Source organism: Notothenia rossii (genome assembly GCF_949606895.1).
Source record: "Notothenia rossii genome assembly, chromosome: 3".
Classification (NCBI taxonomy): Eukaryota; Metazoa; Chordata; class Actinopteri; order Perciformes; family Nototheniidae; genus Notothenia; species Notothenia rossii.
This window is the reverse complement of record NC_136901.1, coordinates 39,162,949-39,184,130: the sequence shown is the minus strand read 5'-3', so window position 1 is coordinate 39,184,130 and position 21,182 is coordinate 39,162,949. Positions and strand designations below refer to the sequence as shown.

The window sequence follows — 21,182 nt, the reverse complement described above, 5'->3', positions numbered from 1 at the left end:
GGGTTTGGAGAAAAATGTACAGAAAGTAAGGAAAATATATATTTGTAGTGATAAGCAAGGTGGACAAAGGTTGAGCAGGTTTTAAAACCCTAAAAGATAATAACATCATGGGCAAGAGCCGTCGAGTCTGAGAAAAGCAGCTTAAAAACTGGTCGCATAGGAGAACACACACACACACACACACACACACACAGACACACACACACACACACAGACAGACAGAGAGACACACACACACACACAGACAGACAGAGAGACACACACACACACACACAGACAGACAGACAGAGAGACACACACACACACACACACACACACACACACACACACACACACACACACACACACACACACACACACACACACACACACACACACACACACACACACACACACACACACACACACACACACACACACACACACACACACACACACACACACACACACACACACACACACACACACACACACACACACACACACACACACACACACACACACACACACACACACACACACACACACACACACACACACACACACACACACACACTAAAATCAGCAGTGTTTATTTCTTCGCATCAGCCTCGATACGGTTATCCTCCCGACATCAGCGACTCCTCCAGACCCAATGGACAGGAGCAGAAACCTCCCCGTCTGCAGACAGCGAGGTGTTTGAAAGATTTACTCCGGCGTGTCGGTGGAGATATCTTTTTCTTTCTTGGCTGGATTTTTTTAGATTGCAGACGGATAAGAATGCATAAAAACAATGGGTTCAAAGCAGCGAGCAGATCCAAGAGGAATGGCTGCAGCGGCAAAGTGTTGAGGGATTTCCTGCTGCTATCAAAGTGACATCCAACTGTACAGGATGTGATGTAACTCCGATGCTGATATGGCAGTGAGACAACCTTTTCTCACTCAGAGAGAGAAAGATGTTTTTTGTGTGAAAGCCTGTGAAATAATCCTGCACTTATCAACAGAAACCTTAAAGCCACGCCTCTTAAAACCCCACATCTGTCAGCATTTTTGCACTTTTGGTTCCCTCTTATCCAGGGGTTACTGCCTGGAATAAACTGTTTGTTAGATTCCTAAAATAAGGAACATTAGAGACCTAAATTACCTTATCCCTTATGTTGTGTCGGGGTCTCCCGTGACCCGTTTCAAGTTAAAATGATATAATAACTACGCTTTAGTTTTTTGTATCGGAACAAGGCTTCATGATATCCTCCACAACAGCTATAGAAACACTACAGAACTGATTTTGACAATTTAAGCCAAGTCTGAAGGTCTCTAAAAAAAAAAAGTGTAAAATTTGGTGTTAGGGTCCGGGGAGACCCAGCAGAATTGTTGTGGATGACTCGGGGTCAAATTTGGCCCAATCAAGATTCATCTTTGACTTTAGATGCCCCACCCCCTTCATCTACTGTAACAATAATTTAAAACTTTTTTGGGGGAAATTGTATTCTAATATTAGTCTATTATAGTCAGATAACGTAATGATCCACTGTCTTCACTATAGGAAATATAATGAGTGAATTTAATCACATGTTTTACTTAAATATGTGGTGTAATGTTTTTTGGGGCCGTACAATGAAATTACAACAGCATTGTACGGTTATGAATGCATTATAAGTTAGTTATGATGTAGTTAAAACAATATTGGATGATAGTAATTATTTTTGAGTGTTTTGGACTGGCTTTTACACTAGCTGGCCAGTTAGCTTTTCACTCAAATGCATTTAAGCTTAAAAATGTTCCTTTGTTTAGGTTATCTTATTGAACCCAATGTATACATATAAGAAACTCTCGTTTGCCACAAAGCTGTGTTCTGCAATAATCCAAGAACCAGTGGAAAAATCCCATTATCTTTCGGTCCAGGGAACCGGAGCGATGCTAACTTCCGGGTCTCATGGGATTACTCATATATGTCCATATCAGGTAAAGAGCAAAGATCGAGGAGACGCTTTTAAACCCTCCTCGTCAGAACATCGGTCATCCTTTAAGCATCTTAACTTGAGATATCTACTAAGACACGCGGAAGGCCCTCTGCCCTCCTTTATCATAACTCACAGCTCAGATTGCTTACACATGTGTGGAGAATGTTGTCTTTGACCGGAGAGACTTGATCCTCAGCGCCACACACTCATTCCTCAGATTCACTCACACACTGTTATGGCTCCGCTCAACCTTGGCTTTTTACGGGAGGAGGGGGATGAAACACTGAGGAACATCTTCTAACCAACGCTACAGGCTTGTTGCTCTAACCTCTGCTCTCCAAGACAACCAAGGCAAGCATTGGAAGTGGAGACATCCATCAAGAAACATCATATTACTGACATGAATGGGTTCTCCAAAGTCTGAGAGGACAAGCTTTTGTGGTATAATTTGAATTGTTGATTGGTCTAAATTGATTCTAAGATGCGACACAAGTCTTCAAACATGCCTGGGTTCGCCGGCAGCAACAAGACTTCAAGAAATTAGAAGGTGGTTTAGTTGTATGTCTTTGTTTATATGTAAAGATATCACAAAGAAGACTCACATTTTTGATTTTGAGCAGAGCGGGTTTGCTTCTTGACCTCTTTTAGAGTTTTTTCCAAGTTTTTCTGCTACAATTTGAATTGTTGATTGGTCTAAATGTTTTCTAAGATGCTATAAAAGTCTTCAAACATGCCTGGATTCTCCGACAGCATATCTTTTTCAAGAAAGTTGAATGCTAAAGTTGTTATGTTGTATGTATGTATGTATGTAAAGGTATTACACACAGAAGACCAAGCCAGGTGTTTCTTGAATTCAAAAAGGTTTCCATTTGGCAGGTAACTCTTAAATACATAGTTTGAAACTTTCTAAATACATAAGTTGCTTTCTTTTCAAGAGATAGAAGAGAATATTGATACCACTAGCAATGTTTGTACGCTTAACAGGAAGCTAATAGCTGGTTAGCTTAGCATAACACCAAAAATGGAGGGAAACGAAAATGGTTAACGTAGCCCTTTCCAAATGCCAAAATCTGAGAACAGAACTTCTAACACTTAAATTACACATGATGTATTGTTTCTTTTAAGTTGAATCATTCCCTTTGAACCTTGATGGGTTGCATCCAAATCGCTAAAGGCAGGTAATCAATAACAAAACTTCTTAAAACTTTGAAAAACAAGTCTAAAACGTTGCATTACACTTCATTTATCTGACACTTTTTATTAAAGTAACTCACAATAAGTGCAGTCAACCAAAAGGATATACAAACTCCTTAATGAACATTAGTTTTCAAACAGCCAGGTTTTTCGTTGAATTCTTCTCATCAGTTTGGTAAATGTTTAATCGTATTAAGATGCTACTGTTAACTCCTGATCGATGGTGTTACTAAAACCAACTTTTATCTGCATCTAAATGAAAACAAACTTCTATTAAAATGTCACGAAGTGTGTTTTGATGCATTGTAAGTAGGTGTTTCTTACGATACCTTACGTGAGAATATACTGAGTTCTATAAACTCACATAAGGGGCGTTCACACAAAGTTATTTTCCCACAATAGTTCATGAGAACTCAGTTCATCAGAACTCTTTAGTTCTGATGAACTAAGAGCAGATCACGTTCACACCGCAATAAGTTCCTGAGGGTGGATTCTTCAATTGCTTTGGGTTTACTGGCAGGCCGCACACAACTTCACGGTGTATATTGCCACCCGAAGTCCCCGGCCGGAAGTCCCCGGAGTTGGGGACTGGCTTCAGTAGAAGCTGCTGGGACTCCCAGCAGCTTCTACTGAAGCCTTCCGAGTAAATCGGCAGAACGCCGACACCTCCTCATCTCCACCGCTCCCATGTTTTATTTTGTGTTGCCATAAGTTAGTCTCTCTGCGTTTCTGCGCAGGGCTAATGCTAATGCTAATAATGCTAATGCGAGGATAATAATAATGGCGGCTCTACAAAACTTTTTGGGAGTTTTACGGGGCGTGGTTTGCCTTCTGCCCAGCCAATCACACATAGGAACCCTTTTCTCCCACGAAAGTCCCTGCCCTCTATCAGGAACTGAAAAGGGGGTAAAAATGGTCCTGATGAACTAATTTAGTTCAGGGGGCTTTTTGGTGTGAATGCAAATATATCTGAGTTCTGATGAACCATCTCGGGAAAAGTACTCCGGTGTGAACGCGCCAATAGACCGAGTTCATTTAGGAGGCGGGGGTTAAAATCGGTGTTTGAAACAAATAAAAAAACAAACAAGAAGGGCAAATAATAGGGTTAGGGTTAGCAGGGGGACTGTGATGGTTTAGGGGTCAAAGGCCATGGAGAACAGGTGAGTTTTTAATGAAGACTTGAAGATGTCCAGGGAAGCAGCATTAAGGATCTCCAGATAAGATAACATAAGAAAGATAAGAAAGTACTTTATTGATCCCAAGTTGGGACGTTTTTGTGTTGCACTGAACGCCCTGTCACCAACAGTTCGGAGGCGAGTACTGCGTTAGCTTCAAATAATCCCAAAAATGTAACGAGCGACGTACAGAAGTGAGGAAACGTTCCCGTACCTTTGGGGATGCTGATCTTGAATTCCAGGTCCCTCTCCTCCAGGTGATACAGAGCCACTTCCTGCAGCCGGGCTCTCTCCAGCTCCGACAGACTCTGGATCGGAACCGGCTGCAGACGAAAGCTCTGACCCAACATGGTGGCCCACGTGTGGTCCCCCTGAAGAAAGGGATGATTATCAGACGTTATTCAACCAGAAACCAGAGCATGAAAGGAGAAACAATCAGGGAACATTATCAACAGACCATCAAGTTCCCACTCCCTCTCATATGTGACGTCAGACTGTGGGACGTAATGACGGAGGTTTTGAGTTCATGTAGTCATCATCATTCCTCTCGTGCATTTGTTGATAGTTAGTCTGCATGTATGAAGCAGTGTTAATTTTGGCAGCTGTTTTTGATTTAGTCTTAGTCTTAGTCTTTAGACGAAAATTGTTATTAGTTTTAGTCACATTTTAGTCCTTCCTATTCTTCGTAGTTTTAGTCTAGTTTTAGTCGACGAAAACTCAAAACGTTTTAGTCAACTTTTAGTCGATGAAAAATTACATTTTAGTTAAAATGTGTCTCTACACTCTCTGAACGCGCCGTCCCCGGCAGATCTCTGTGTCCGCTGCAGCATGTATGTTAGGCCCCGCCCCCCGCACACAGAGAGACACAGGGAGATCGCTCTTCTGGAGTGAAGAGAGCGGAAATAATGATATTGCAAGTTAGAAATGTAAGATGCATTGTGACAGACAAGATGGACACTTGGGGGAAAATATGCTGCATTTTGAATGTCCGATAGTCCACCATTAACACCTTAGTCCCGTCTCGTCTCGTCAACGAAAACTAAATATACATTTCGTCATAGTTTTCGTTATAAAGAATCTATTTTTAGCTCGCCATCGTCTCGTCTTAGTCATGTAAAAATGGTTGTTGACGAACATTTTTCGTCATAGTTTTCGTTGACGAAATGAACACTGGTATGAAGCAATCTAATATCTTTCTCAACACTCAGTTCCTTCGTTTATTCACAATTATTCCTCTCTGATAGTTACTCTGTAGTATCATTCAGATGTATGTATAAAGCAATATAATGTATGTGTCTTCTCAACACCTTCATTTCATTACACTCCACTGAGTTTTACTAAAATTGTGGATTCTTATCATTTTGGATTCATTGTTCTTGAAATTAACACATACCAACATTTAGGATAATGGATCGGATGCTCCTGCTTTGATTTGTCTTCTTCTTTCAAACATCTCTTACAGGTGTCCCAACGTATTTGCAAATCCCTGAAATAGCCTTGTATCGCAATGAACTGCTTGTTGCTGTATACGTCTCTTAAGAAAATGCACGTTAGCCTGCTCTTTGTTGATTATGCAGTCAATTTATATATATTATATTTTTGTTTTAACACCGGTCTTTTTTGGTTTTAAGATCAGTTTGTAGTCCTTGCTTTCGTTTGTAATAATTCATTCATACATTATTTGTTTTTATTTACCCAAAATGCATGCCTTCTTCAAACCTTGGATAACAAAAAGCGTTAATTGTTGTCCAAAACTCTACTCACGTTGTTCTCTTTAAGCTCGGGCATTTCTACACAGTAGCTTATGTGCATACGACATTACATCTTTGAATTGAAGTCAGACACACATACTGTAGACGCAATATTCAAAAAATCAACGTTTCAGTACTTTTTCGGTAGAATTGTGATCATATGTCACGGCCTTTTTCAGTAAATGACATCTAAAGACACATGTTTACATCCATGCATGTTATATTTGCTAAAGACAACAATGGGATAAGGTCCACAACTTTAAAAATGTGTTGCCTGACTCTCATCATACTACTTCCCTGATGGCTCCCACAGGATTGTTGACATCCTCATGGATTCATCCTCTTATTATAGACACATGCATTTCCAAACATTTGGTCAACCTATGTTGTAAAATGTATTATCTTTTCAATTTACACACGGCATCTATTGCACGTCTGTCCGTCCTGGGAGAGGGATCCCTCCTCTGTTACTCTCCCTGAGGTTTCTCCCATGTTCCCCTTTAAACTGTGGGTTTTCTCCAGAAGTTTTCCCTTGTACGATGTGAGGGTCTAAGGACAGAGGGTCTAAGGACAGAGGGTGTCGTATTGTCATACTGATATTCTGTACAAACTGTGAAGTCCACTGAGACAAATGTAACATTTGTGATATTGGGCTATATAAATAAACATTGATTGATTGATTTTTGCTAAAATGTAAATGTCACATATAATGTAGAGACTTATATATATATATTCTAAAAATCAAGGTTTCGGTACGTTTTCGGTAGAATTGTGATCATATCTCACGGTATTTTTCAGTTAATTACATTTAAAGACACATGTTTACATCCATGCATGTCCTTTTAGCTGAATACCACAATGGGAAAAGGTCCAAAGCTTTTTAAAAAAAAGGCTAGAAAGTGTAGCTCACACTCCCATGCTCCAGTGTTTACTGCGGGGTCTCGGGGGTCTTGTGAAATCTGCTGAAACGCTGTCATGCAACACGAAAAATACAATACAAATAAACCAAAAAGGAAACTTGCTTAGTCCTGTGAAATATTCTGAAATGCTCCCAAGTGGACAGTTGGACGTTGTGTAAACTAGCCAATGTTTTCCTAAGTGATTTCTATTTAAGAAAGACTCTGTTCTTGTAATAAACAGAGGAGTGGATGCATTAGTCTGCAGACAGTGGAGTTGTTTAGATTGGAGGAGATCCAGGGAATCATCAAATCGAGCTGGATTTGATTCAGATTCCCAATGGAGCTCATTCTGTTTTAATCAAAAAGGCTAAAGTTTTCCCGCTACAGAAGCCACACACACTTTGCCTGAGGCTTCAAATGGACCCGTACTGTTTTCCTTTAGCACAGTAAGTAAACATTTAAGGTGCTTAAGTTGAGTCTTTTCTTTCCATGCCACCACATTTCTACTCTGCTACATTTCAGAGGGAGATATTGTACTTTAACTTGCTTTAAAAATGACATTTAAAAGTGTACAAATCCTGATGTTTTGTAAGAAATTAAAGTGCACCAAAGTTTACGCAAGTACACGTCAAATGATAAGTCCATTATGAGTCAATTAGAAGAAATTAAATACAAATAATTGGTGACTATTTTGATCATTTTAATGAGTTTCCAAGTAATAACATGTGATGGTTCCACCTGTAAGATGGATACGAGTATTGATCCCAAATCGTGAAATGTTTGCGTTGCAGCAGAACAAAAAACAGCAAAACAAAACAAGGCTTTGCACATAAGTAAAAAATAAAGTGTAGAAATGAACAATACTAGAATTGAAACATGTGAAGATAAAAAAAATCTATAAACTCGGACAATAAAACTGAAGGGATGTCGAAATGTCAAATATAGTGCTTTTATTGAAATACGTTGATATATTTGAATAACGTTTGACTTTGTATGGGCTCTAGGGTAATTGATACTGCAGTTATCCACCTTTTTTTACAAACCAAATGCTCCACCTTTGTATTTGCTAAGGACTATTAAGCCCTTACGTTAAGGATCTGAATACTTCCTCCATAACACAGCAGTAAGAGTGAGAGAGTGAGAGAGTGAGAGAGTGAGAGAGTGAATAATGAACAACAGGATGGAGTTAAGCGGACAAAAGAGAGAACGAGAGGCTTTGAGAGAGGGTGAGGAAACGGGGAAACAAAGCGGAGTGATTACCGGAGTGAGAGGGTGAGGGTGTGTGTGTGTGTGTGTGTGTGTGTGTGTGTGTGTGTGTGTGTGTGTGTGTGTGTGTGTGTGTGTGTGTGTGTGTGTGTGATGGAGAGAGGCAGCGGTCACAAGTTAGCAAGAAGCAGACACACACACACACTCCACATCTGAGGTATAGTTTCACCACAACTTCACCCCGTCACACACAAATCTGGCTTTAATCTCTGTGTGTGTGTGTGTGTGTGTGTGTGTGTGTGTGTGTGGAACGATTAATTTTAGGGTGAAGACTTGGTTAGGGTAAGGGTAAGGGTTAGGGAAAGGCTAATCCCTCAGTGTGTGTGTGTGTGTGTGTGTGTGTGTGTGTGTGTGTGTGTGTGTGTGTGTGTGTGTGTGTGTGTGTGTGTGTGTGTGTGTGTGTGTGTGTGTGTGTGTATGTGTGTGTATGTGTGTGTGTGTGTTGGAAACCCATTGAGAAACCATGCACATTGAGTCTGAGGAATTTTGCAGAAACGCATGAAAATAAATCGGCTGAATCCAAAACACAGCGAGACGCCGAGGGGCTGCATTCACTCTTTTCCCTTCCTTCCTTGTCACCTTTGTTACCTTTTCCTTAATCACTACCATCATTGTTCTATCCTTAATATCTTCCTATCTTCTTTATTTTCCCCCAATTCCTCCTCTACTCCCTCTTCCTCACTTCCTTCCTCCCCAACACTACTTTATTCCTTATTTATTGACTCTAATAATTGTCTAGATTTGTAAAACTGTTGTTAGGACGGTTGGAAATGTCAGAAATAGATCGATCCTAAATCTTTACTTGGGACCGATTTTTGCATAAAAATTGAATTATGGATTATCAAGGATTTTTTCAAAGTGACAGACACATTGCTATAACCTATGGATTAACCTTCAGCCGCGTTTTTTCTCGTTTTAATGCCATTGAAAACGACTTTTGATCAGAATAACAGCTAAGGTGAGCATATCTTCATGTTGTGCTACCTAAAGCTACGTTGTGTGTTGTCTGTATTTGCTTCCCCTGTCGCGAGTTCTGATCGCTCAGTGATGATTCTTATATTTCTATAATCTGTGGACTCTCAGGATGTTATCTAAACTTGTTTAGATAGATCCAATAAGTATATAGATCGGTATAGTTAGAGTTCTGTGCTAACGGCCTTAATATTTTTTTGCCCGTGGCTAATTCAGAGGCTCAGTGTTAGCTTTGAGGTTTAAAAAAAAAAAAATCAGTTAGCTGAGTTTCTTCCCGTTACATAGATATGAAACACTCAGAGTTTATTAAATCTTAAGAAGCCCTCAGACACTTTTACTTGCAGATGTTGTGATTTCGACCCCTTCGGCGGGTCCGTGGGGCTTAAGAGGTTAAAACGGTTAGTAATAGCTTGAACAATGTAAACTTTTTAGAAAATTCTCAACATTTCCCAAGAATCCACTACTGTTAATATCGTGTTCTGTAATACATGTTCTGCTCTCTCACGCCAGGCTTTATACCTAATCTCTCTGCTTCCTGCCGTTGGCATCGAGCCCTGATTGAAACGTTTCAGACTGAACGTGAAGGAAACTCAACGACGCAGCATGTGTTCCTCTATATGGCTTCAGAACTAAGAGGCCGGCAGACGTGAATAACAAATGACTCGGCAGATATTTGCCACTTTGGGGACAGACCCTGGATCTCTTTTTCCACCTCTGCACTTCCCTTATTCATCACATCCATATACACATCATGCAACAGTGAAAACAAAGTGCACATCAGATTTCTTGTTTCCTTTAGCATGACGTTTGTGTCTCAAATGTTTTCATACATTTTATCCATCATTCTGCAGACTCTCCTAGCTTCCGGGTTTATTTCCTATGGCTCCTGTAAGTCCTAAAAAAAGGAACATATATCACTTACTTCTCCAACGAATGGATGCAAATCAAATCTGTACGGTCGATTAAAACACATGAGCAGAGCCTAGAGGAGTTTCTGAAGAAGAAGTTAACAAAACAATCAGCAGACACCTTGAGTTAAGGTTTAAAATCTGCATATTTGCACATAATCGTCATATTGTTTAAAGCTTTATTGGTTTTTTAACAGCAATGATGAGGAAAACACGCAAGACACTCCATCAAGAGCATTACATTACAGGCCCTATGAATATACTTTAAGATACTTGCAAATACATGTAATAGTTTTTGAGAAATGTCAATGTGTGTGAGTTGCAAATGGACACTGCTATTCCTTAATTCACATTGTTTACATGTCATAAAACCGGCAAACTGACTCATTAAAGTCATGCCAACATTAGAAAGTAACCATCGGGTGTTTGTGAATTCAGTATCTCATATAAAAAGACACATACGTAGTTTCAAAAGTCATAGTCTGACCTTAAAGGAACCATTGAAAGCACCTCCATAAGCTTTTTAAAGTAACTTAAGATGACAAACCATACGTATGTGCAGGCCTTTAAAGTATATAATCCATCTTCACATAACCAACAGCCTCAAGCCACATCTTAACCTTCACTTCATTCATCCTAGCATGCTAACCTTAACCTCCACATGTGTGTGTCTATAATTGAGCCGTCCTCAGACCACACGGCACGGTCTGATTGGAGGAAATTGCTCCGGCCTTAATGCTAAACGTAAGCAGAGCATTGTGCTGCGGTGAAACTGGAGGGAAGTTGCCCGCAGGGACCTACAATGTCTCAAAGAAAACAGTGGAAAAAACAACAGTTGTCGTGTGAAATGTTGAGGGGAGGACGTGACATTTAGGATAAGTGTCGTGACTCATGCTCAGTCTATATACAGAAAGTAAACCTTTACATTATCCAGTTTAAATGATCTTTCTCTGCAACAGATGTGTATATTTGTGTGAAAGAAAGTACTCAAATTTGATATTTCACTGCTTCTACGCCTCTTTAAATGAACCTTCCCAACCCAAATCTTAATATAAACTAATATTGTAAGAGAATGGGGCGTCTCCGTAGTTCAAGTTGCAGAAGAATGAAGAGAAATTGAGGTTTCAAATGCATGGTAAAGATCTTTTTAGCATCTTTGAAGATAATAAAACGTCTTCCTGCAAACTATCAAGAGGCTATAATCTGTTTGTTTGACCCAGGAAGAAAAAACTGAGATCATCAAGTGTTCATTTACATTAAATGTGATGAGTGTTCCCCACAACATTTTGATTTATCTGTCAATGTCTGTGTTGGGCAACACCCCCCCAATTAAAAATCAAAAATGTTTCTCACACGGACTCTAACGGACTCTAACGGACTCAAAAGGACTAACGGACTCTAACGGACTCTTAAGGACTCTGAAGGACTCTAACGGACTCTAACGGACTCTGAAGGACTCTGAAGGACTCTAACAGACTCTAACGGACTTTGAAGGACTCTGAAGGACTCTAAAGGACTCTAACGGACTTTGAAGGACTCTGAAGGACTCTAACGGACTCTAACGGACGAACTGATTTATCTGTCAATGTGTTTTCACACCCTGTGATCACATTATAGGAGTTTAATCATTTGTCCTGAGGATCAGTAAACGCTGAGACACTCTCATACGCCCGATTTGCTCCACTGTGGATAATGCGCTTTGAACAGTGTTGTTTGATCTCTTTGTTTTGCTCATTTTTGTGGTGGAAATATTGCAGATATGTGAAATCAAAACATGGAAACGCTGTCATTTAAAACAGTAAATCACCAAGATGGCTCCACATTGAACTGGATATGTGGTTTGTGGCGGCGTCAACATAAAGTATTGTTAATGTCAAGGAAACACAACAAGGATTGAAGATTTGACCACATTTGGCTGGTTTTCCAAATTGGTGACCATCTTGCATTGACTGTCAGACATTCAACAATTGTAGTCTATACTACGAAGAAGGAAGGGAAACCACAGACAAAATCATACAGGAGAAATGAGGAAATGGGGTATGAAGAACAAAAACAAGTTCAACTACTTTTGAATAAATATGAAATCAAAAGACGCTATTGTTTCTAAAATGTACGTTTTATACACGTATAATAAAAAAACAGACGTCCGTTTGTATTGATTTTTCTTGGTTGGATACTACAAGATGTGGTAAATCTTCCAGGTGCAATGCTATGACTCTATTGAATGCATCGCCATGTTCTTTTTCACCACTTCCAGATGTTATTCATGGCTTATCGTCTCAGAATAAATGGGATTGAGATGAGATCTGGACAGAGGAATGCCACACATCATTTGTTAAATTAAAGTTAGAACAACAGGTAGTTTAAGACATTTAACGGAGGAGCAATTACAATCAGGGACGAACTGAACCACACAGAGAACACCTGCTTTCATCTTGCACCGTGTTGTCTTTGTGCCGCTTTTAGTAAAGAAAATAAAATGGTATTATTAAGCGAGAAATGTTGTTAATATGTGCAACAGAAAGAAGAGTGTTTGCATGTGTGTTATGTACTTTCATATCTGATGAAGGGATAAACTAAGAAGGTACTAGCTACCAGATGTTGCTATTTTTAACTTCCACTCCTTATCTCCAAAACACAAAAGCCCATTGACTTTTTCACCGTTTTTAAATCTCTCTCGGCCCTCAACGACTTATTTCCTTCCCTTCTCTCTGTTTGCATTTCTTCCTCACCTCTCCATCAGGTGATTGTGAATATTCATTTGTTTGTGTTTCATTATTAACCTCAGTCTTTCATCTTGCCTTATTTTGTTGTTTTTCATTATCTGAGCCAGTGGTAGCATGTAGAGGTTAAAGAGGAGAGGCCCCAGGATAGAGCCTTGAGGAACCCCACATGTCATATTTGTCAACTCAGATGTGTATTTACCCATAGAAACAAAGTTGTTTCTGGTCTTTAAGTAGGATTCAAACCAATTTAGAACTGTTGCCGAAAGTTCAGTTCAGTGCAAATGAGAGAGCGACTGATACGCTGCTCTAAAACAAAAGCTATAAAAAGCAGTCATTCTTTCATCTGAAGCTCATTACGGATATTATCGATGCTGGGAAACCTTTACCAGAAATAACATTTATATAATAGTCATTTTTCGTATTATGTGTGAGGTAAGGACTGGATTAGGTTGATTTGAGGGTCGTTGGTGTTGAAAGCGTTCAGGACTTTCTTTGACATTACAGATGTGTTCATAGCCGTGGGAACATGTTTCAAATGGGGGGTGCTGTGGGGATGACACCAGGGCTGGTTCTGACCAATGTGCTGCCCTATAGGCAAGATTTTAGCTGGCAATGAAAAACCTCTACAAAAGACCAATACACTGCAAAAAGAGAAATATATTGACATGGTGGACAGCTTATATAACAAGGCTTCACATTTATTATATATTATAACATGTTTTAATTGGGGGGTGGACTTCACATCCTCTAGGGGGGTCCGGCGGTGTCCCCCCGAGAAGATTTTTTAAAATATTTTAAAGTAAAATGCTTCAATCTGGTGCACTTTGAGCGCCCAATTAGAGACTGATCTAGGGGGTACAACTCTAAACACCCATATGAAAAAGATCGGTTTGCATTTTATTAATCAAATAAGTATGTATGTGAACATTTCCAATAACCTACCATAGCCAATAACAAATACATGTAACTTATTTTATTTGTGTTGTTCATTCATATCTTATTTTACCAGTTAACATTTATTTATGTATATTTTAAAATCTCTCCAGTTTTAAACGATATTTTTGGTTTACTGTCCTATAGTATACATTGGGATGATTTCAAACCTGTTTTTATTTATCCTAATAATTATAAAGGTGTGCCTTGGAAATATTTGTTTGCATAAATTGTGATCAAAACGTTTGAGACCCACTGATATAACTTAGTCTACAGTGAACTATCTAAGCCCTCAGAGTAATTTACCTCACTGAGCCTCTCAGTCTGACAGGAGAGGACTCTCCCTCCACATTATTGTAGAAACAGCTTCTTATATCCGTTAGCGCAGCAGAAGCTAACAGCAATCCCCGCCGGTACCGCGGTATCCCCTCTCTCTATCTCTCTCACTTTGGCTGTGAGCTGCGGGCGCCTGCTAAGCCAACATCCCCCACTTTCATCACTTACAGCGCCCATCGTACAGGGCAAATGGAAAATGTAATCGGGGTGAAAAGGGTGTTATCTTTACTTAATTATGAATGTTGTTACATCAAGGCTGAAAATTCGTTTTTTTTTTATTATATCTTGTGGAAGTGCAGATCCCCTGTCCTCCACCAGGGGGTGCTGCAGCACCCTCAGCACCCCTACTTCCCACGGCCCTGGATGTGTTTGCATCGTGAGCCCCTCGTTTGTTTCTGTTTAGGCAACATAAGCACTTTAGATAAGAAATATTATAGTTTCAGTAGAATGATAATATAGGAACAATGTCGTGTCGCCTTTAACTTGAAATCAGGCCCTTGGAGGCTGTGGCGCAGTGGATAGTGTGCTGGACTTGGAATCAGGGGGTAGCAAGTTTGAGTCCCACTGCAGTCAGCATGTCGTTGTGTCCCTGAGACACTTCACCCCAAATTTCTCCTGTGGGGATTGACTACAGTATTGAATGTATGTAAGTCGCTTTGGATAAAAGCGACATGTAATGTACTGTAATGCCTTAGCTGCTTTTAGTGAATTGTAGGTAAAATAAATGAGCGTAAGTGATGTTTAAAACATTTTGGGACTTGGTAAATACTTTTATTACACATATTACTTCATGATCATGACAAGACATTTAAATAAGGGAACAATTAATGTCTATAAAACCTATTTTCTGTTTTCAAGGAGACAGGGTTGTCAAATATTGTTGTCCTTATGAGGCAATTTTGAAGGACTTTCAATTTATATATTGATCTATATTTCTCATAGAATACATACAGTTTAATAAAAGACATAAACAGCATCCTTATTGATATTAACACCATAATTAAGTTAACACTCAAAGGAACCATTTAGTTTCTTAATGGTGATACCCTGATAAAACACGACAATTTCTCCTCTTCTTAGTCCAAAAATGACCCTTAAACTTAAGGAACTGTCATAATCTCTTAGTAGGAAATCACACAGAGTACTTTGTTCTCTGGGGAAACGGATTTCCCAGCATTCACCATGTTTTCCCAGTTCCAAACACTTCCTCTCGCTGCCCTGGAGGCTTTTACTGCTTCGTTGGTGACGTACAATACGTTGACACTCAGCTCTTTATACAGACTCTGCATCAGAGTAAAGATAAACCACTGGAGCACAAACTGTGACCTGCTTTATCCTTTCTCCCATCAGCACTTAAAGTCTTCTTTTGCTTTCTGGTTGTTTATTTTTTTTGACTTAGAGGCAATCTATTCTGATTTTTTGGGGTTTACCTTTCTTGTAGTGTGTGTTGTATACGTTTTAGTGCATGAAAATGGTCTGCAAAAGGCTCAAATCCCTGTGAGTTTCTCTCCAACACTCCAACATAGTGACATCACACTGTATCACTTGTGCTTCTATTGGCTGGCGCTCCAACACATTGTACGTGATGAGGGGCGGGACATCTCTAAGCGGTTGACCAATCCCAACAGAGCCGGCAAGCTGACCAATCAGAGCAGACTGGGCTCTGGTTTCAGACAGAGGGTGAAAAGAGGTGCTGCAGCACAGGCAGTATGAGACAAATAAAGAGCTTTTTGAATATTAAAGCATGGAGACATGTCCCAGTAGAGACACTACATACTGATATACACCTGAACATCAGCAGGAGAGGACTCTTTAAAGTAGAGACACTACATACTGATATACACCTGAACATCAGCAGGAGAGGACTCTTTAAAGTAGAGACACGACATACTGATATACAGCTGAACATCAGCAGGAATTACTCTTTAAAGTAGAGACACTACAGACTGATATACACCTGAACATCAGCAGGAGAGGACTCTTTAAAGTAGAGACACTACATACTGATATACACCTGAACATCAGCAGGAATGACTCTTTAAAGTAGAGACACTACATACTGATATACACCTGAACATCAGCAGGAGAGGACTCTTTAAAGTAGAGACACTACATACTGATATACACCTGAACATCAGCAGGAGAGGACTCTTTAAAGTAGAGACACTACATACTGATATACACCTGAACATCAGCATGAGAGGACTCTTTAAAGTAAAGTAGAGACACTACATACTGATATACACCTGAACATCAGCAGGAGAGGACTCTTTAAAGTAGAGACACTCTATACTGATATACACCTGAACATCAGCAGGAGAGGACTCTTTAAAGTAGAGACACTACATACTGATATACACCTGAACATCAGCAGGAGAGGACTCTTTAAAGTAGAGACACTACATACTGATATACACCTGAACATCAGCAGGAGAGGACTCTTTAAAGTAGAGACACTCCATACTGACATACACCTGAAAATAAGAACAATAGAGCCGAGATAAAGTTCCCATTACATTCATTCAAACGTGAACTCAAATTCATTTTTTCTTTTTCAGTTTTTCACATAAATAATGTGCTCAATTCCTGCCGTGGCGCCCTGATTGTCTCTAATGAAGGAACATTATTCGGCTCCACGTTTTGTTTTCATTAATTAATCAGGAGCCGCGATCGGCTTCTTTAGGAAAAACACATCAACGCTGAGCCTCCAAAGCATTAGTGTGGATAGGTGCTTACTCATTCAGGCCAACAATGACGACACACGCACACACACACACACACACACACACACACACACACACACACGTAAACAGCAGGGAGCACTAATAGGTCCCTTGGCAGAGCTAAAGAAGCAGCATGGTGTCACTACTAAACTTGTAACCTCACACTCAGAGTTTTCTGGGATCACACACACACACACACACACACACACACACACACACACACACACACACACACACACACACACACACACACACACACACACACACACACACACACACACACACACACACACACACACACACACACACACACACACACACACACACACACACACACACACACACACACACACACACACACACACACACACACACACACACACACACACACACACACACACACACACACACACACACACACACACACACACACTGCTGTCTGTAACTTAATGACAGGTCAGTTTACAAAGTGTATATAGACTTCAAAGGATGTTCCAACAACAAAAGCAAGAAATTCTGACTTGTATTAAGTGTTTCCCTAAATGTCAATGTGTCACAACTATCCCGATCCACTTCCACTCAGTATAAGCAACCGTTCATCTGTAAACAACTCCTATAAACTAGATTTTTGGCAAGATATGTGACATTTAAGGAGCGTGAGATCCAAGATCCCTGCGTAAACTTTCCTAATAACGATTTTAAGTTTCACTGACTTTATTTTAACCAAGAGTGCACCTAGAGGTCCAAAAGCTTTTAAAAGACATCTGCTGCAGACAGACATAAACAAATACATCTTGTTTTACATCCAAGAAAACACTTTGTGGGAATGAATGAACCTTTTCTAAGTGTTCTAACTTCAAAATGTATCTTGAACTCTTACCATTGTTTCTTTAGTGTTGCTATATTGTAGATTTAGGCAAAAAAAATGATCCAAAAATGCTTTGAATTCAGTGAGGTTTAGCACCATAGATCACTAATGTCACTGAAGTATTCTCTGCTGCGCAGCCTGAACACTGCAGGCTATATTTCTGTAGAGCTCAGTTTCAGACTTGCACTTCAAACCTCTTCCATTCACTTCTTTTTGACAGTGAATACAACACATAGCAGCTGTAAGAACCACACAGCAGACAGATAACACCTGAGTGTAAGTGCACTACACACACACACACACACACACACACACACACACACACACACACACACACACACACACACACACACACACACACACACACACACACACACACACACACACACACACACACACACACACACACACACACACACACACACACACACACACACACACACACACACACACACACAGTACCTGTGTTGGGGTGTCACTTCCTCTTTAAAAATTTGAATCCCCTCAAATCAGTCGCTGCAAATTCCTCAGGTTTGTTTATCCAGATTTTGTTCCGACACTCGAATGCATCTCTGAGCTGAATGAGAGTAGCAGCAGCTCTGAGGTAAAGGAGTAAGTGAGAGGGGGAGTTAGAGAGAAAGAGGGAGTGATGTAGATTAAGAGAGAGGAGGAGGAGGAAGAGGAGGAGGAGCATACTGGCTTTACTTCCAGGAGATGAGAACATAAACACAAGAGAGAGGGAAGGAAGGGAACGTTATAGGAGAAGGAAAAAGGAAAAGGAGAGAAGGAAGCAGAAAGATGTGGGAAAAGTGGGAAAAGGTTGAAGGGAAGGGTACAAGACTTAGGAAGGGAGAAGTTGAGGTATAAGGATGCTGTAAAGAATGGAGGAAAGGATCTGAAAAGTGGAAGAGGGATGGATAGAGGAATGAAAGGAGGAGAAAGGGAACAAGAAAAGGAAGTAAGGAGGCCAAAAAAGGAAGTGGATGAGAGGGTGAAAGACAAGGTAAAGGAGGAAATAGGGGACATGAACATTAGGATTGTGGGATGGGGTAATAGGAATAAGGAAGGGAGGAAGTGAGGAAAGATTACAAAAGGACACAGAGGAAAAGTAGGTCTGGTGGAAGAAAAGGGTAAGGAAGGAAGGAAGGAAGGAAGGAAGGAAGGAGGCAGAAAGGTAGAAGGGAGTGGAGAGTAAGAGGAAAGGAAGGAAGACGAGAAAGGTATAAGGAAGTAGAGGAGATAGGAAGGAAGGAAGGAAGGAAGGAAGGAAGGAAGAATAGGTTGGGAGGGAGAGAATAGAGTATGAGAATGAAGGAGAGGAGGGCAGAAGAAAAGGAGGCCAAAAGGTTTGTAGGTAGGGAGGGAGGAAAGGAGGGAGGAAAGGGTACTGGGGTGAGGATTAAAACAAAGGGATAAAGGCTCTATAAAAAGGACAGACAGAAGGAGGAGTACAAACATTAGACTGTGAGAATAAATGTCTTTAAAGAGCAACTTCCAGGTTAAAGACACCTGTGAATAAGTGTGTTGGAAAATGATGAATACACTAGATTTTCAAAAAAATATACAGAAATATACACTACAGTGACATCTGGCGTCGTTTTTGTAAGAAATGTTCACTTCCGCATAAAAAAGCCTCGGCACGTGACCTCCCGCGTGTGACGTAACACGGGGGACACAAGGGGGAGAGCGGCCGGTGTAACGTATTAATAAACATGGATCCCAATGCTAGTTTCGACACAGAAGAAGTTGAACATGAATATTCGAATGCATATGACGGACCACAACCTTATAATTATGAGCCTGCTAGGCGCCCAAGAGACCAGGAGCAGCCAAAGATTAGAAGAAATAACGGCCATCGGAGAGAAATGGAGCTGTGGTGTGAGGAGAACCAGAGGAGAACTGGGCAGCTATCTTGGTGAGTGACCGGCGTTAGCTACAGAATGTTAGATAACGTCACATCACAACATTGTAAAGTTACCTATCATATATCAGGCTATAACTAAAGTAGCATTGATAATATAGTAACGTTACTGGCAGGAATGTTGATACTGATCCATAACAGAAAGTAATGCCCAAGTATCAGCCGTATCTCGCGTTACCTAATAAAACTCCACACTACGGTGCTGTGTACCGGAGGAGAGACGCGAGATACGGCTGATACTTGACGATCTGGCGGAGAAAGGTTGTGGAGCCTCCGTTGATATGCCGTTGTAAATGGCTTGATGGATGGAAAGCAGGCGTGTAGTCGGGGAGGGTGCACAGCTGATTGCAACAGGTGAGTGAAGGTTGAGCCGGGAGCCAGGAGTGACAGCCACCACGCCCACACAAACAACACAGATAGGGGGAAACGAACAAAAACAAAGGAGACGGCTGGAGCAGTACAGCCACCACAGCTTTACCTCATGCAACTCCACACTATGTCTTACGGTGCCATGTACCGGAGGGGAGAGAGAGAGAGCAGCGAAGGGGGGCGGGAGAGAAGTAATACAGTTTCCTGATAAAGCTGTGGAGAGTATGTGCTGCAGGGAGCTGGATGCACAACGCACCCAGGAACGAACGCTAGCTCCGGTCCTTTTTACTGTGGACTCGATGTCCTGACAGGCTGGTATTTGTGCAACCTGCACCAACACAATACTGCACCATGATTACAAATGGTGAAATACAATGTAAAACTACCAAAAAATACCAGCTCCTTAAAACACAACCGCTCTACTCAACGCAACTCTACTATACCCGCGGTCAGAGAGCGGAGATGTGTCCCTTGCGTGATGTAATATGACGCGTTTGACGTATGACCTTAAAAAAAAGCCGTTTTTAAGAGCAGAGCTCAAAATTGCTCCTTTCCCTCTGAATTCCTGCCCTTATGTCTTGTAAAACATATCAAATCCTACATTCACTTTTTTAATTGTAATCTTCAAGCAAGTTTAAGCATAAATGTAGAAAAAATAAAAACCTGCAAGATGCCCTTTAAAAGTCTCTTTCTTTCCCCTTTTTTCGTAACGCACCATCAACATATTCTAGTTTGCCTTTAAAAAGCAGCTTCGGCCTCAAATCTGCAGCACCATACTCCAACCCACTGGATTACTCGTAGCCTGAACCTCTCAAAACATCGGCTTTTAGGAAGATAATCCAAATCCAAAAACACAACTTTAAAGCAGGATTCATTTTTCTTTGAAGTAGTTCAAGCTGACAAAAAACATCTAACATATCACTTTAAAACATTTCAAAAGTGGGTGAAATAAGAATTAGAGATTAGATTAGATAGAATTGTATATGCAATGTGTTGTGCAGCTTTGTTTTTTTCTCTCCTGATAGAAATATTTGCCATGTAGCCGCTAAATGCTTCACTATGTTCTCCAGCTAGCTGTTAACTTCATTAGAGCTTTGCAGGAACTGATGATAACAGACAGTCAAATAAACAGTCAAGCTGAGAGAGGGGTAGAGCTACGTTTAGCTGTCGGCTGATACACTCTGTACACAACTTCCACGTT

At 40.5% G+C, this 21,182-nt stretch overlaps 1 protein-coding gene across 2 annotated transcripts in view; it reads right to left on the bottom strand.

Moving 5' to 3' along the window:
* The window catches only part of arhgap36 (Rho GTPase activating protein 36), a 76,194-nt gene that overhangs the window by 32,384 nt on the left and 22,628 nt on the right, over nucleotides 1-21,182 (bottom strand). The window contains exons 1-2 of one of the 2 annotated variants that reach the window (XM_079672191.1): nucleotides 18,154-18,811; nucleotides 4,524-4,680 (exon numbers count right to left, since the gene is read on the bottom strand). In XM_079672191.1, the coding sequence (XP_079528317.1) occupies nucleotides 4,524-4,659 (136 nt within the window). In that variant the 5' untranslated portion in view covers nucleotides 4,660-4,680; nucleotides 18,154-18,811. Of the gene's footprint in view, nucleotides 1-4,523; nucleotides 4,681-18,153; nucleotides 18,812-21,182 lie in introns of those variants that run through there. The other variant, XM_079672192.1, reaches the window with a different exon arrangement.